The 17,446-nt window shown below is 37.7% G+C and overlaps 1 protein-coding gene across 1 annotated transcript in view; it reads right to left on the bottom strand.

The window, feature by feature from the left end:
- Positions 1-12,498, bottom strand: part of LOC104515605 (putative interleukin-17 receptor E-like) — a 22,248-nt gene extending 9,750 nt beyond the window's left edge. The window contains exons 1-8 of the mRNA XM_010159644.1: positions 12,399-12,498; positions 11,503-11,612; positions 9,903-10,017; positions 8,277-8,321; positions 7,303-7,442; positions 7,066-7,137; positions 4,832-4,886; positions 1,347-1,510 (exon numbers count right to left, since the gene is read on the bottom strand). Coding sequence (XP_010157946.1) covers positions 1,347-1,510; positions 4,832-4,886; positions 7,066-7,137; positions 7,303-7,442; positions 8,277-8,321; positions 9,903-10,017; positions 11,503-11,612; positions 12,399-12,498 — 801 coding nt within the window. The remainder of the gene's footprint in view (positions 1-1,346; positions 1,511-4,831; positions 4,887-7,065; positions 7,138-7,302; positions 7,443-8,276; positions 8,322-9,902; positions 10,018-11,502; positions 11,613-12,398) is intronic.
- Positions 12,499-17,446: the final 4,948 nt, after the last annotated feature.

Genomic DNA, 17,446 nt, shown 5'->3' with positions numbered 1-17,446 from the left:
CTACCACTAGACCAGGTTTCTCAAAGCCTCGTCCAGCCTGGCCTTGAAGATGGCCAGGGAGGGATCATCCAGGAAGGGCCTCGAAGATACTCAGGGGGCTGCAGTACCTCTCCTATGAAGAAAGGCTGAGAGGGCTGGGCTTGTTCAACATGGAGAAGAGAATGCTCTGGGGAGACCTTATTGCACCTTCCAGTACCTGAAGGGGCCTACAAGAAAGCTGGCGACAGGACAGCGACAGGGGTAATGGGTTTAAATTAAATTAAAGTGGGGAGGTTTAGATTAGATATGAGGAAGAAATTCTTCCCAGAAAGGGTGGTGAGGCACTGGAACAGGTTGCCCAGAGAAGCTGTGGATGCCCCATCCCTGGAAGTGTTCAAGGCCAGGCTGGATGAGGCTTTGAGCAACCTGGTCTAGTGGAAGGGGTCCCTGCCCATGGCAGGGGGGGTGGAACTAGATGATCTTTAAGGTCCCTTCCAACCCTAACCATTCTATGATACTATGATTATATAAACCTACTTTTCAAGACAAAAGCCAGAATCCTAACCAATCCCATAAATCCAGTGCCTTCAGCATCTTCAGATGAGACTTCAGACTGAAGTATCAAGCAGTTCAAGATACATTCAGTGAAAACTCTAAGTGCTGAGAGAACTGAGGAACCCGCTATTTCAACACCCCCAACTTCAAGATTTTGGACCAGTTTGAGGAAGGCATTTCAGAGATCTGAACTGAGTGCAAAGCAGTCATGTCCTATCAAGGTACCATTATGTCTTCATTAAGATTTAAAGAGATTTTAGCTTCATCTTACTTAAATTTTAGGCGTCTAAATGTTAAATGTCCAGATGTGATCTAATCACAACAGACTCTTGTCATAGCCAGTGAAGACAAACAGGTACCTTTAGAGAGAAATCATTCCAACCTTTCTTATATGCCTGTCTTCAGATGAGAAGAGTTGTCCCCTCAACATGTCTGTTTCATTTACTTTAAAAGGAATCTGAGACAAAGAGTGTAGACTTGAACACCTATCTTTTAGACAGAAAATTCAGGGCAGCTGAATCATTAATTTACTATCAATTAAAAGCAGACCCTATTTACACCAAAGAATTTAGCAAACATTACTAGCTTCACAGTCATCTCCACTTTTTATTTCTTAGTAGTGAGTCAGCCAATATGAGCTCATTGAATAAATCATGTGGTTAGTGTACAAGAACAGACCATGATTATGAATAGTTTTAAGTATCAAAGAGAGGAATTTGCAACTGCTCTTATTCCAAAGTCTAGCTCTTCACATTCTGCCTTTGGTCATGGCCTTCAATCTCACAGTTTGAATAAATCTGCATAGCTCTTACTTTTTCAGGAGAATTTTTTGAAGTGTTTTGTATATCTTCACAGTGGTCATTAGACTTCATTAACCTGCATAGGTTAACCATGACAAGCACAGGACAGGCTGGCTCCCAAGCAAGGGTTTGTGTCACTGGGTTGTAAACAATATTATCCCATAGCACCTTCGTATCTGTGCACAAAGAATGGAAACATTATTCAAGTTGTCTAAAAAGGAATCAAAATTGTTTACAAAACTCGTACCTATACATGCCCTTAAAACAAAAAGCATCGTTTTTTCGTTTTCTTGTCATTTACACCATTCAGAACTGCAGTGTTTCACACTGTAACAGTGTATAAGTTGAATTTATCCCACCAAAGTGTTGGCATTTACCAGAGGTCCTCAACCTGAGCTTAGTCTTACCAGTCTCCCACTGTGGTGATAGATAGGCATGGCCAGGGAATGACGCCTCAGCTCTTGATTAGGCTGCACTGGAAGTGTGTTCTCTGCCCATGAATCACAGGAGGAGTCTAACACAAGGAAATTCCTAACCAACGACCTTCAGTTAACTGTGTATGGTAAACTGAAATTGACTAGAAGTCATGGTACTGGGGACTCCCACTCTGTGTCTTGTGCAGGACTTATATGCACACAATATGTATGTCAGAGGACAAATTCAGGTCTTTAGCTGAATATCAAGAACTCCAACAGTAAACAAAGCTGTGCAAGTAATTCACAAAATAGCTTTTCTATGGCATTTATATCAATCTTCTTTCTATCTACACTGGGCACACCATAATTTCAGAGCTAGTCAACATATAATTGGAGAAATCTTAAATAGGCACTATAATAAAATATAAGGTATTGCATTTATTTGATTGGTCAAATTAGTCACTTCATACTGAGTTTCTTTTCCATTTAGCTGCACGTGGATGACAGAATTCGTAGCATGAAATTCAAACTGACATTTCAGTTCATACTTCAAGAAGCAATTTGGAAAGTATTATATTTGCCTAATACTCAGAAGTAGGATAAAATTATATTTCTGCAATTATTTGTGAAGCAAAAACTTGAAAATGTGGCCAGTTGGATGTTCAAGAGGAGTGAACAAACAATACCCATGACTAGAAAACGTAGCAAAGAGAAGCAGCACAGTCTACATCAAAGAGTGGAAACACCAGGTGTCCAATTCAACTCCTGTCAATCATAAATTTCTATTGGTACTGCTTCTCTCAGAAATGTCCTGAAATAAAACCTTTTGGTATTTTCTAAAAGAAACCTTGCAGACCCTTTAATTCTGCCAAGACTCTTGCTGTCTTCACTTTGCATAGATATCAAAACACTGAAACTTTCTATGAAGTGGAAATTTTTATGCTGCTTTTAAAACTGCTGAATATTTTGATTCTTTTTTAAAAATACTGTTTTTAATAAATTAACATGTACTGTAAAGCTAATATTTAGAGAATATTTACCCATACGGCAAACTCATAGGTCCCAACAGTTCTGACAGTTTTCACAGCTACACTTTGAATGTTATAGGAGTCTGTAATAATGTAGCTATAATGTAAGTGTAATCCCAATAGTTAAGAGAACAGCAGCACAGTTAAGACTTCTCAGGTTTGTTTCCAGGCCTGTTCATTGGCTTATTACCTGAGTTTCCTTCTGATTTACTCCTTTCTGGCGTCTACTTATTTACATTATAATAAAGATGCTCATTCATCTACAGTCTCATAATTACATTGTTTAGTAAACAAAAGACATTCTTTTTCCTTTTTCTTCTCTTAACCCAATAGAGTTATTACATAGAAGAGCTTCTTTCTGATACACAACTGCTAATTACCTCCTACCACAGAACTACATTTATAATACCAGCTTTCTTACATCCGTGATAAATGAGCCAAAAATAAAGAACCAATCTACTTCAGATATTCCAGCAGAGCTGTCAGTTAGGAAAAGTAAAGATTTAAAATGAAAACAATGTGGCTCAAAAGTTGGAACTCCTCCTTATATGCTTAAATCGCTGGATGTTAGAGTCTGAAATATTGCTTGAGATTCCTGCAAGGAGGATAGTTGAGTAAATAAAAAGTATAGCCATAAAACTGTATTTCTTATATTCACTTGCTTATCAAAGCTGTAAGTTAAGATTTCAATTGTAATTTTCATTTGGAGCTTCCTAAATGGACAGAAATAATCTTCAAGAGCTCCCGTGTGCAAAAGCACATACTGCCTTTCCTCTGATTACATACAGCTTCGTAAGTTATGCTTCAGCTATCCCCACAGTCCTGATTCAATAGCATCAGAGAGAGAATGACTGCAGGAGGAGGGGAAGGAAGAGAAGCAGCACACGGAAGGAAGGAATGAATCATGGGATTCATGAGCCCCATTTCCTGCACTTGCAAAGAATAACCATTCCAAGCACAGGAAATAGGTAGAGATAGGAGTAAGTCTGGAAGGAAACAACCTGTGCCCCATAAGACCTAGCCCCAGGCTGAAAAGCTACTCAGAACAGAGGTTATGACTTCTTATTGCAGATGGCCAACAGGCTTCACTTTGATGACCTTAAAGCCAGATCTGACTACACGACATAGACATAGCTACAGATAAAGCTTGAGCATTCCTCTAAGTGCCCTCTGTTTCATAAACTGAGGAAAAGAAAAAAATCCCTCTTATTTAGTCAAACTGCACTCCATGCTAGAAAGGAATGGTAGTGTCACAAACGCTATATTCTGCCACAAAAAATAAATTAGAAATGAGGCTGGGCTAACTGAAGAGAAAATTGCTTCCATTTTAACACAAATGTATCAGCCCTGCAAGAATGTGAAAGGATTACAGCAAATGTCTATGCAGTTTAAAGGAGTTTGAATGCTTGTTATGGGTTGGTGGTTTTACTCTGGGGTTTTTTTTAAATCAAATATTAAAATCCCTTACTAGGCTTCTTAGCATGGTCTGGGGAAACAATATTGTTGGACTTAACACAATAAACCACTTCTTCAGTCAATGATTTTTTTCTATATGCCTGGTAACACTTTCCATAAAGATCTATCTAGTACGACAATTTCTTTTCAGCTGCCATCAGACCAAACTCTGACTTTGTTGAAACACTTCGTGTTAATAACTTCCCATTAAGTATGGGAACTCTCATATGCAGTTAACTGTCTTCTTTTCCAACTCCCTCTTCCCTCCTTTGTGTGTTGGAAACCTTCAAATCTTTCCTCACTTCATCATTTCAAAGCTGACCTCAGTGGCTGTTCTTCCTTCTGGTCAGTTTGTGCATGAGTTAAGAAATGTAGGAAATGACTAGAAAGTTACTTAGTATTTGTATTGGCATAAATTTGGTGAACAATTTTGTCTGAAAGTAAGTTATTTTGTCTACCCACAGTATAACAAAACAATATGATGATTTCCTTGAAGTTTTGCAATATATGGTTTTCACTTTAAATGGATTTCAAATTGTGACATAGTACTGGAGCTGCTGAAAATCATCCATATAAAGAGTAATCACACAATACTTGCCATTTTCAAAGGGGCAAAGTTGTATCCTCCTTGCATCTGGAACTGCCAGCCAACCCTACAACCCAAAAAGTGACCATTACCTAGAGATTCTCAGATACATCAGTTTTTAACATTTCAGAGGGAATGTGACAGAAAACCTTCCCCCTTCTAGCACTATATCCTTACTATTTCTGAGTCATATATTTAGACCAATTTCATTTAGAAAGTCCTGAAGTTTAATTTTCATTAAGTGTCTTACAGTGTCATTACTTTCTAGGGTTATCAAAAGACATTCAAGATTCATAATATCAGATCTCCTGGCCTTTGTTATGGTGAAGGATTTATCCTTAAAATTTGAGGACCAACACTTAACCCAATCTGCAATTATATGTGCATGGTTATTACTATACCCTAATTATTTCAATTCATGTGAAAATGCTCCTGTTACTCACAGTTCTCATCTGTTTAGTCAGCAATTGCATTGTGGAATTCTCTGTATATACGCAAAGAGGAGTAATATCTTTACAGTGACCTCATACCTTAGAGAGGAATGAAAAAACATCCCTGTGTTTGGAAGAGACCTGGTGGCTCAGCTTGCATTTAATGTGATTTTAGGTGCCTATACTTACACATCTGAATGTGACTTAAGTGCCCAAATTACTATTATAATAGCCATATGAAGATCTAGCCAATGCAGCCAGTGGAGCCTACAGTGCTATCCAGCACATCCCAAAATAGCCATCTACATTTGGTCAGTTGTGTAACTGCCTGCAGCAACTAGATCTCCACTGACTAAAAGAGTTCGGACATCTAATTCAAATGTAGATATCTACATCTGGGCATCTACATGCAGGTATCTTAATTTGCAAGGTAAATCCTACCACCAAATTCACTGAGAAATGAGGTCACATAGTATCTTCCTATTATTTTGTCTTGTAAAATGTTATATCTTATAAAATCTTACATTATTTTAAATAATTTATAATTGGTTTGGTAATTTTTTATACCTTTCTATGAAAGATACTCAAAAATCTCACTTCTCATATTATTAGAAAAAATCTGTAGCTATCTGGAATACATTCATGGAATTAAGTTTATCCCCCTTCATTCTTGTGGCAAGAATGGCTTTAGCTTAAAAAAAAACCAAAACCAAAACACACCACACAAAACCCCACAAACCCAAACCCGTGTTTTTTCCTTATAAGTGACCATTCTGCTGTGTATTTAGACAACAAACATATTTTCTCTTTGCATGTGTTCTACCGGGCTAATGAAAACATGTTCTTTGCATCTCCTTTATAGGGAAGTCACTCCGTTCCCCAACCATTCTACATTTTTCATGTACATCTTCTATTTGAATTCATCCTTCTTGAATATGGATACAAGAATTGCCTACAGTACTTCAGAGAAGGCCTTTTGCCTATACTTTCCTGTTAGCTTGGCATAATAAACCCACTTTGGTCACGTTTACAACATGTAAGCACATTAGTTTAATGATCCTGCAATGAACTATTACACTCAGATCCTTTTTCCTCCACTGCTATTTCCAAATGATGACTCGCATCTTACAGCAAGAATTAGTTATATTAGAGCAAGTGCATGAACTTGTACTTCATCCTCCTTATTATTTCACATATGAAAATCTCTAGTCTCTTCCAATTATCCTGACCCTCTCCCAGTTTGATTACATCTCTCAACAGTATTATCAACAAATCTCATTAATATGTTCCCAACTTTTGTGCCCATGTCATTGATGAAAACATTTATATAAGAATTGGTCTAAGTGTGGTCCTTAAATAACCTTCCTATTAGCACAGCCCCATTCAACAGGAGTAGTTGAGTTACCCCTCCAGCTAGGTATTATCTACAACACAGATCTTGTTCTCACCCCCAGCTTCCTCAATTCCTCTTGTAGTTTCTCATGCAATACTATATGAAATGCTAGGCTGAAATTCAGTCAGATTAAATTTTCTGTCTTTTCATTGCTTAAAATAATCAGCCAAATTAATCTTACACAATACTTTCCATAAATTAATGTAAATTGTATCCCATTTTCTTATTATCTCCATGTTTTAATTAGTGTTTCCTAAAAAAAAAAAATCGCTTCTACATTTACATAATGATAAGGTCAGAAAAGGCTCTGTCAAAAGTGTGAGCCTTTTTCTACAGATTTTTCCTCCTTTCTTAGCACAAAACACAGATACAATTTCTTTAATCAGAAACACAAGTATATACCAAATTTCAGACTGCATTACCTCGATGCAAAGACAAGGGAGTAGCTGAGAATATTTCAGAGAAACTGATTTTAAAGATTCCTTCCCCTTTATCTGAAATGAAAAAGATGGTCATGAATCCAGGACAGTAAATGACTTTCAGTAAAGCTAAATAAAGATACAGAAGGGCATTTCCTGTAACTATGACCCCAATGAGAATTTCCACCTACAAGTCACATCTCCCACTGACTCAAGAAACTGCTCTGTGCTATAACTCACCACAGCAAAAGCCCCTGCATCTTCACAGGTAAACCATTTGTGGCACAGGCGAATGTAATAATCTTGATCTCGAAGGAAGTTGGATACATTCACTGATATCATTTTCCTTGCCCTGTCTACATTATAATCAAACTTTCCAGCTGAAAAAGAAAATTCAAGCATGAAGTTATCGCATCTGTTTCTTTATTACTTTGTTAATTTTGACTTTGTCATTTGTTTATAAAGGTACAGAATATATTTAATAACTTGATGGAGATGAATTTCAACATCTATAGATTCCTACTTTGAATGTTTGAATTAATTCCTTTTATATCCTGATATTCCTAAAGGTATTCTTATTTTATGAGATATAATAATTTTATGAGCATAACTTTAAATACTAAAATACTATTCAGTTTTAAATTAGCACTGGCAGTACTTAGAGGCCAGGACAAGTACTGATTGTACCTCAATCTTACTACTTGAAATGTTATGTAGTTCATGTACAAATACTTGAAATATACACACTAGCACTACTAAAAAGCTTATTATCCTGAAGCTTCAATTTCATTACCTAGAGAATATGTGCAACTATGTTAAACAGATGGGGGGGAGGGGATTGTTTTATTTAGCTTTTATATTCACACGTATGCCAGAATTGGAATAGCAGTTTGGTAAATTAATTTCAATCTATTTATGAGATCTGCCTATAGACAAAATATAAAACCAGCAATCCAAAGTGCATGAAAAGGACACAAACCTAGTTCCAGAAGTATTAAATAGGTTTTCAATATCTTTACCTGCTATCTAGCATTTCCAAGTCAATACAAAGAAACATATTTTCCAGGACATTACCTATCAACCACCTGGTAATTATAAGTAGTGCTAGCTGTAATTAATCATTTCTTCCCTGCTTATTCAGCTATGAAAACGTATCGTTGTACAGGTCACCATAAATATCTCACAGCTTTAAGATGTATAGAAGACCAGCTCACCTGAACAAGCTGAAATATATTTTCCGACATCACTGTTTCTGCAATCTGCAAAACAGAAATGAGAGTTTCCTTCAGTGCTGCTTTGTTTGTGTAACTGTGTAAATAAACTGCCAAATTATCCAATAGCTTACCAACAGGAAACCTCTTTCTTATACCCCTTTTCAAAGGCAGATTTACATCCACTTTTAGATGCATGGCAAAAAAAGAGAAGCACCCTTACCACACACAGAGATTATATCACAACTTGCCTTAAGGAGCTATCTCACCAGTGTGGTGTTTCTACTAGAAAACCTCATCAGCACTTTAAGGTGGCAATCTAGGACATAACACTGCACTTCTTTACCTAGTACCTAACAATAATTTAAGTAATTATAATAACAACAACAATCATTTTAGCTATTCTTTCCTTGAAAGCGACTCCTGTTCTTTACCAGGCTTATTGCTTTGTTATAAACAACTGTGTATTTTTGTTATTCTGACTCTACTCCAGGCTTACAACGAGACACCTTAGTTAGCTCCCAGGAAGCTTACCAGAATTAGAGGCCAGGTGATGCTTTCAGAACAATTATCTAATATTCGTATCTCCAAAACTTAAATCTTGGTTTAAGAACTCTAAATCGTCTCATAATGTGCTGCCTACTCTTTTTACCTCTCATTGCTTAACTCAGTATTACAGCAACACTTTGTTCTCATTTGCCCACACAGTTCTTTTCCCCAGATAAGTATTTTCTATTTTCTGTTGCATACACTCCCTTGAAAAGTGTCTCAAAACGCAGCTTTATAAAACCTTCTTTTCCCCCTCCTTATTCCCAAAGTACATATCTACTTCAATAGTGAATCAGGATTTACCAAGAAAATTAATGCCATTTTAAATACAAAAAGACTTCTGCGACAGCGTGGAACAGCCATCGCATGTCAGATACTGTGCCAAGGGACAGGGGCAAGAGATGCACATCCACGGGCTCTGGAGATGGGAAGGTGGGACAAGCCCAGGCACCAGACCAGAAGAGGGGCCTCATTTCGCTGTTTGCACCACCACTTGGTGCCCCTCTCATCACCAGCCACACTGCATCTTGGCTGGACCACAGGGCTGAATCTACTTTTATGTGCAGGTGGCTGGCACTTATGCCAAAAACATGGAAAAATGCTACCTTTATCCAGTTACACAAAAAGAAGTGGCAGAACAGCTTGCTGCTGGAAGTAAAAAGAAATTTCTTTACGCTTTCTTATTAAGCTTTCCTCAGTCTCTGAAACCACCTGACTAGGCAGAGAAGCAGAGGCTCTATCTTAGGCACAGAGAGCACGCAGGACTGAACAGGCAGAGAAAGGGCACATGCCAATCATGAGAAGGCCAGTTAGGATAAATGCAGGGTGTAGCTCTGTTTTCCACGTACCGTTAGACATAAACTCCGGTCTCTGTTTCTTATAGCAAGTCAGACATTTATATGCACAAAACAAAGCATTGAAATGAAGAACAAGACTGGTCCTGGCATACAAGATCTACCATCAGTGTATCCCAGAACGTGATTTCACTTTGTCATTGGGTTTTTGGTTTCTGTTTGGCTTAGGTTTTTTTCTTTGAACAGATGTTTCTTGAAAAACATCTGGTTTAAGATGTTTTCCTACCTTCAACATAGTATTCCTGACTCAGCTTGACTTCACAGTAATTTGGTACTGTTTTCATGGTCACATAGATGTGCTGTGCTACATTGACTTCAATGCAATTGAATTGTACCTGTACCTGTTCAAAACATTTATAAAATCAAGTTTGTGCGTGACTTCCAGAACATGAAAACCACTGGTTATCAGTAGAGCAAGCAATATTCTTTGTTCAGATGTATTTATATTTACAAGGAGCATCAAGCAGTCTCAGACATTGTAGCATGAAGAACGCAAAAGAAGCAGATACCACTTAATGAAAGGATTTCAGTGTGTCATTACTTCTAATCCATGATGTTGCTATCTTCTTCACTTCCAGAAATCCAAGTATCTACAAGCTACTGAATAATCCTAAAAGCATAGAAATACAGGTACCTAATGCTTATTGAAAGCTGAAAGGTCTTTTGTACTACCAGAGGTCCCAGTTTGTAGGCACTTTACTAGCACAAACCTCCACAGACTAGGAAAAGGAAAAAAGTCTGTTTAAACATTTAATGGCAACTTCAGCAAATTATTCATTCCAGTAACAGTTTCTGAGAGAGAAAGTAATTCAGGAGACAAAAGTTGAGGTGCAGTTACAACAGGTCATTCCCTCACTGACAGCAGTAACTACTAAATTCCATATAGGTTTTCATGTTGGATATACTCCTATTTGGTGCAAGGCATTCTGAGGATAAAAGACATGTCACCATTCCAGTCGATGAAATGAAACTAAGAAAATTTGATTAAATATGTTTGTTGATTCTTGCCTGTAAACTTACCTTCCTCTAAAAGCTACCAGTCATTCACTGCTGGCCCTGCATTGCCTTTAGGGACCTTTGGCCACCAAGAGTATAAACTCCAATTGCAGTTTGGAAGAATAACTTTGTTTCACATGTGCAATCAATATAACATTTACAAAGCACATGAAGTAACACATTTTATATGGGATTAATAACAGTTATCCACCAGTAACTGAAAGCAAAAATCCATGCCTTTAAACAGTTGGTCAAAGACTGGTCTTTTTCCCCCCCCCCCCCCCCCTAATTGCAAATTTTAATAACAAATACTTCTGGGTTTAGTTAAGTAAAATATTGTACTCCACTGATGCAATTATTACCATGAGTTTAGGACAGATGTGCACAAGTGCTTAGGCACTTTGCTGTCACCTAGATGTGTAAATTCCATTGACATGGTTGGACTTGAATAAATTAGATGTATGCACTTAAAATCCCTGTGGCATTGTGCTTCCTAGCAATTGGGAGTTACAAAAGCTTCCCCACAATTTGGTGGGCAGAAAAAGAAAGCTAGCAAGATTGATATGAAAATTAGGCTTTGGAGAGGCAGCTCCCCTTGCAAAAAGATAAGTGGAAGAAGTGGAAAAATGGTGGAGAATTGAATTTATAGGTTATGAAAGGATATTTTGTTACGGAGTTTCAGTTGACAATGCTGTAGCATACATTTCATTGCAGTTTTCCACAAAGCCAGTGAGAGAAGGAAACAAGAGAGATACAAAATGCATTTTTTCCCAAAGGCTCATAAACATGTAAATGAAAAACAATCCAAAAAAAAAAAAAAAGGAGTCTACCTTCTTTCCATTAAGCATCTTGCTTTTTTTCCTCGCAAATCTCACATTTGTGCACTGCGATTGCTGTGTGTCCAGTGAAAAAGAACATATTTCCAGCCCACGGATATTTTCTGAAATGAGTTAGGAGTAGATTTCAAAACTATAATTTGAGCACCTTAAAATAAAGAAAGAAAAGAAGAAAGAAAGAAATAGAACATACCATATCGTAAGCTTCCCATCTAAGTGAAAGGCAGATGCATTTTATCTCTTTTCAAAAAAGGGGCATTATAAATAACACACACATGGGGTAAGAAGCAAGGATTTAATACAGATTGCTACAAATTAAACAAATTCTTACGCAAATTTAAAAAATAAACGTATTAACCTAAATAAACCTATTAAAAAAGTGAAGCACGCCAGGAAATACCTAAATGGCAAGCTCATGAATGGCAGGGTGTTAGTAAAAATAGGCTATGTCCAATAAGTTTGAGTGCTTTCATTTTATTTTAATGAAGAACTGTAACTTCAGACACATACTTTATGTCCTTCTGTTGGGACATTCGCTCATGTCTGCGTAGACAGAATTAGCATGTGTGTGTGTGTTCATGCACACGTGTCATAGCAAGAAAGAAAAGGGCATCAGTATGCTTGGGGCACTGGTGGGGACAAGTTAAGTGTATTACATTGGAAGTAAAAATTCAGTTGTCTTGAATTCATTACCTCAGTTCTCATTCCCTTGAGAAGGGCCAAGGCTTCATCCTGGTTTGTAGTACAATGGTTTCACAAAAATACATATTCCTGACATAATTACATGAAAACAACGGGGACACAAATATTGCAGTATGGAACAAAATTTGGATAAACAGCTATAAACAAAAAGAAAATAGAAATTATTCAGGAGCAAATCTGCTTCCTACCATCCAGACTCAGGGTTCCTTTAATATTTAAATGAAGAGAGCACGGACTTCGTTGGACACATTTCATCACTGTTGAGATCTTCATGCTTTTCAGTACCATAGGAGACAAAGATGCAGGAGCATCATGGCAGAAGCTGTTAAAAATGTCACCTGCAAATGCAAATAGAAAGACAGAGAATTCCCATTATGCACAGAATATCCACGGGAGAGAAAGTACCAAAGATGAAGCTCCTGCTCTATGAAAATCAGTAGGAAAGTCACAACTGGAGACTCTCACATGGCCAACATAGCTAGCTGGCTTCACTAGCAATGCAGGGGGGTTGGAAAGAACTACCTTACAGATGGAGGGTTGATAATAAATTTAAATAACGTTAACCCACAAGAGGAAGGAATCACACTTCTAACAGTTAAGGCTAACAGAGCACACCTAGACTAATAGTGGTTTTAAATGATGAGATCTGCTGGATCACAGATAGACTAATAGTTTATTTCACTTTCTTCAAAACCATTACCTGTGTACTGTGAGCACTCTCATAGGTGGTATTTTAATTTTAGGATTCGGCTGATGGTCTCAATTGCTGTTAAAATATCACTTTCACACAAGAGGGCACCATTGTATTCCTAGTCATGGAAAAATCCCTCACACCTACAGGATTTCCTTCTGCTTTAGACCAGAACAGCAAGAATAAATATTACCCAGACCTTCTGCAAGGTGTAAGCAGTAGACCCAGAACACAGCTACTATGTTTCATCTTATTTTCCTATAGAAATTTAGTCATCCCAAAGCCTTAGGACATCAGTGGCACAGCCGTCTTAAGGCTGCAAATCTCATCAGTTATCCATATTTCATCTCTCTCTGTTTCTCAGACTGCCCTGCACAGAAATCAGTTACTTATTTATGAATTTAAATTGGTCCATTGGATTTAATCCTCAACACTGTTTGGGCTTTTTCTACCCCACATACATTGTTTGTAGTCCCAAAAACCAAGAGTTCAGGAAGCTGTCAGTACAAATAGCCATAGATTGGGTTTGTCCCTTGGCTTTGTGATACGCAATGCAGCACACCTCATTTTAGCTGTAACTACATCATAGTAGTTTCTCTGAAATATTTCTTACCCTTCTTGCTTTGGTACATAGCACGAAAGTTAAAAGACACCTAAGTAAAACAAAGTATTTCCTGCACATTTTCCTCCCCCTGTGGAGAGGCTGGAAGAACAAAAAAAAAAAAAAAAAATTGGCTCTTATTAGTCATACTGCTTAACATACTCCTAAAAGGAGTTCAGCTAGTATGGCAAAGAGCATAGCATGAAACAGCAGTGCCACGATACCCTGCTTGCCATAAAACACAGGACAACATTCTTAAATCATCAAGAAAGGATGCATCCCCTCAATGTTTAGCTGAGAATTGTCTAGCGTGGATGCCCCTTGACTCACATGGAAGACACATTCACAGTTCTCAAAGAGGAAAGGTAGGATGTGCAAGAGGAAGAAAGGCAGAGCTTATCCTTATACTTACCCCTCCAATAAAGGTAAGTGGTATAAATTTAAAGACTGAAAGTGTATTAACCTGTACAGGACCTCTTTCTATATTACGAGTTCCTCACTTTCACAGTGTCCAGTTGCAGCTGAAGCCCATTGTCAGGGATCATACACATGCAGGATGTGAAGATAGGCTGACATAAATGGGATACCTTGGCCGGAATCTGTCAGGCCTTACGGTGCCCTCATACTTGGTAACAGGAGAAGTAAGTCCTGCATTACACATATCAAAAATCAGAAAAGACAAATGCTTCACACCTGAATCTCTACTCCATTATCCTGGGTTTATACCATTAAGCATCTTTCGGAGGCAACAGGATATGCTGATATGAACCAAGAGGAAAAGGATAGTAAAATAAGGACACTTTACCTCAACTGACAGTAGAGTCAACTCTCAGTTATCCAAGGTAATATTGGCAACGAGAAAAGACAATTTGTACAAACCAAAGAAAAAACAGGTAATTAAAAACATACAAATTCAGCTTTAGGAGTGGTGTAGTACTGTGACTTTTGAAGAATTTGTAAACGTGTTTCCACAGAGATAAGGCAGCTTTAAGAAGTACAGTGCACAGCAGCCAGAGGTGAACACTATATTCTGTGTTCCAAGAATGGGTGGTGTAATAATCCTGAAGGTATCTCAGGAGAGAGAGTTATTGTACAACACCCAATCAATCCACCCACAGTTAATTAGGAGGTTATTATATTGCAGAACTACCTGATAATTATCACTAACAACGTGACAAGTGTTGATTAGCTTTAGCTCTGTCTCTTTGCCCAAAAAGATATTTTCTTGACTGCATCGTATGACATGAAGTTGTAGATACCAAATGGTATCCAGGAGCAACTGTTTCTGCTTAATTCCCTGGATGCTGAAATAAATTTCTTGATCCAGGCCTATAATCTTGCCCATTCCCATGTCTGTTTAGAAATGATTTAAGGGAAGAGCAATGTGTGTGTATGTATACATTGTCAAAGCTGACAGTTCTTTACAAAGTATTCTTGTGGGTGAATTTGATCATATTATTTGACCCTATTTATTTTTAGGAGGGACTGTCATGACTTAGTTGAATTCAGTCCTTAGTTATTACTGCCCGAGGCATTGTATTATCAGGTGTCACAGGCTTGGAACTATCTCAGGAGAAGCCTAAGTCATACCTAGGTGCATTACTGACTTGGATCAGTACCAGGCAGGTGCACAGAGTTTTAGGGACTACTGCCTGTCCATAAGAAGGGACAATGTCCTCCTTAATCACAGTTTCTACCTTCAAACTGAGAACAAATAAGTAATACAGTGGATCAAATGAAATTACTCTTCCACTATGGATTTTTTCTCCCATTCAGTTTGTGACACATTTTGAGAATTGCAAAAGATGCTGCAAAACTAATTAATAATGGTTTAAATGGATCGTATCATGCATGACGGTATTAGATTGGGGTCACAATAAATATATGATACAAGGAAGAGCTGATAGAATATAATTTTCATTCCATAAATCATCACAGCATGAGACTCATTTCTGACTAATTCTTCTTCAGTAAACTCTTACCTTATCATCTCTTAATCCCCCCCCTTAGACAGTTTCCTCTGAAGCACACACCCCTTTCCTTTTCTCATGAGTAGTTTGATCTACACCCCAAAAGACATAAAGATACATCTTGCTACGCAAACCAACTGCTGAGTAAATCTTACCTAAATTTTATGTTTATGAATTATAACTGTAATTAGCCCTACATGAGAGAGGGATTGTTGCTGTAATAAAAGATTCCTTAATTATGGACACACATAAACCCAGGCATAAAGAAGCCAAGGCTTATTATTCAGCATGTAGACACTTTCCTTATACTTTTGCCATCAGCTCAACCACAGCAGATTATTTTTTTATCTGATGATGCAGCAATCAACCCAGAACTGTCACAACAGCAAAACACACCTTATGTACACTTGGATAATAGAAGCCAGATCTGAGCAATGAATACGCAATAGAAATGATTAGATGGATAATTTGAAGCCTCAGGCAAGAAGATTAAATTGGAGAAGAGCAAAAAAAATTGCAGAGAAAACCCATTAACAACAGGTCTAGGCCAACACCCAATAGAGAACCCTAACTGGTTTTTTGTCTTATATTTCTTCCCTACAAGAACTGTAAGAACCTGGTCTACTTAGGATACTGACAGTGCTAAATCTGTGAGCATATCTAAAGCACACTAAAATTGCTTCACTGAAGCATCATTCCTTGAGTATAAATTACAGTAGCATTTCAAACCTATTTGCATATGATTGACCACAGTATCTGCTGCATCTGTGCATTAGGATGATTCAACAAAATTCATAAACAAACTAGTTATGCTCTCCTTCGATAACCACATGGTGCACTTCAGTTAATAAATACCAAGATTTGCTACTTCAAAGTACTTACAGCAATTATGAAGTTGATTAAATTTCAGACTGACAGCCTCTCTTTCACAATAGATTTCAATGCACAGTAAATTAGAAGGGTTTCGCAGTTGTACATTCAGAAAATATTTCAAAATATCAAGGATACTGGAGAACATGGTGATATACTGTGCCAAATACATTTTCTGAGACTGCAAGGTTTTGGGGTTTTTTTTATAATCACTGATATATCCATATCAATGTCTGGATATATTACAGTGAATTCCAAATACTACAGTAGTCCTCGTATATTATCAGTAGTCTAGAAAGCAGGAGGGAGAAGGTAGAGTCAAAGCTATGTTACCAAATACTACTGAGCTGACACATGCAAATTTTAGGAAATAGTAATTTTTCTCTTGCGGCTAGAAGCAATGATTCCTGCAAAGGTGCTCTATTATACAGTTAAGGTCTTCTAAGGTAATTTTACTTCAAATAATAAATAATAAAAAGAATGGCTATGGAAAAGGAAATGAGTATACACCCACTGTTGCACAAGTGAATTAAGATGAAGACTAAAAAAATGTTTTTTCATCACCCCCATAAGGCTGAGTCATCCTACGTGTTACTTGTATTAAAGATAGCTGATAAGTCATTTTCAGGCAGCACTGAAAATCTACAACCAGCTCTGCTTCACGTGCATCATCTTGAAAGATAAGGATCTTTAGTTTACAAACCCTTCAGTGCCCAAAGTCTATATCCAGCTAAGAGCTAAATGTCTAGTTCAAGTTTATGTGTATCATATAAGCACCACTGGCAGTCAACAGAGAGGGAGAACCCCTCTTGCCTCCCTCCCAGCACATAAATAACCATATCCTAAGACGGGTGGAATGAATCACCACCTCGTGGTACCTGTAGTGAGTGTCACCCTCTAGATTTACATTTGTGTAATACCCAGCACAGATTTTAATTCCTAACCGACAGTGTTGCAGATGTCCTTCCCTTTGAGACCAGGGTTGAAGGGTTTAGTGCCCTCAGCCTGTGCTGCCCAAGGTCATGAAGGTATGCTTCAGCTAGGCAGAGACAAGGTCAATGCCCCTGTTTCTTCTCTCTGCTGGCTGGCAGAAGACTAGAGACT

Source organism: Eurypyga helias, unplaced genomic scaffold (genome assembly GCF_000690775.1).
Source record: "Eurypyga helias isolate BGI_N326 unplaced genomic scaffold, ASM69077v1 scaffold6119, whole genome shotgun sequence".
NCBI classification, from domain to species: domain Eukaryota; kingdom Metazoa; phylum Chordata; class Aves; order Eurypygiformes; family Eurypygidae; genus Eurypyga; species Eurypyga helias.
This window is presented reverse-complemented; position numbering and strand designations above follow the sequence as displayed.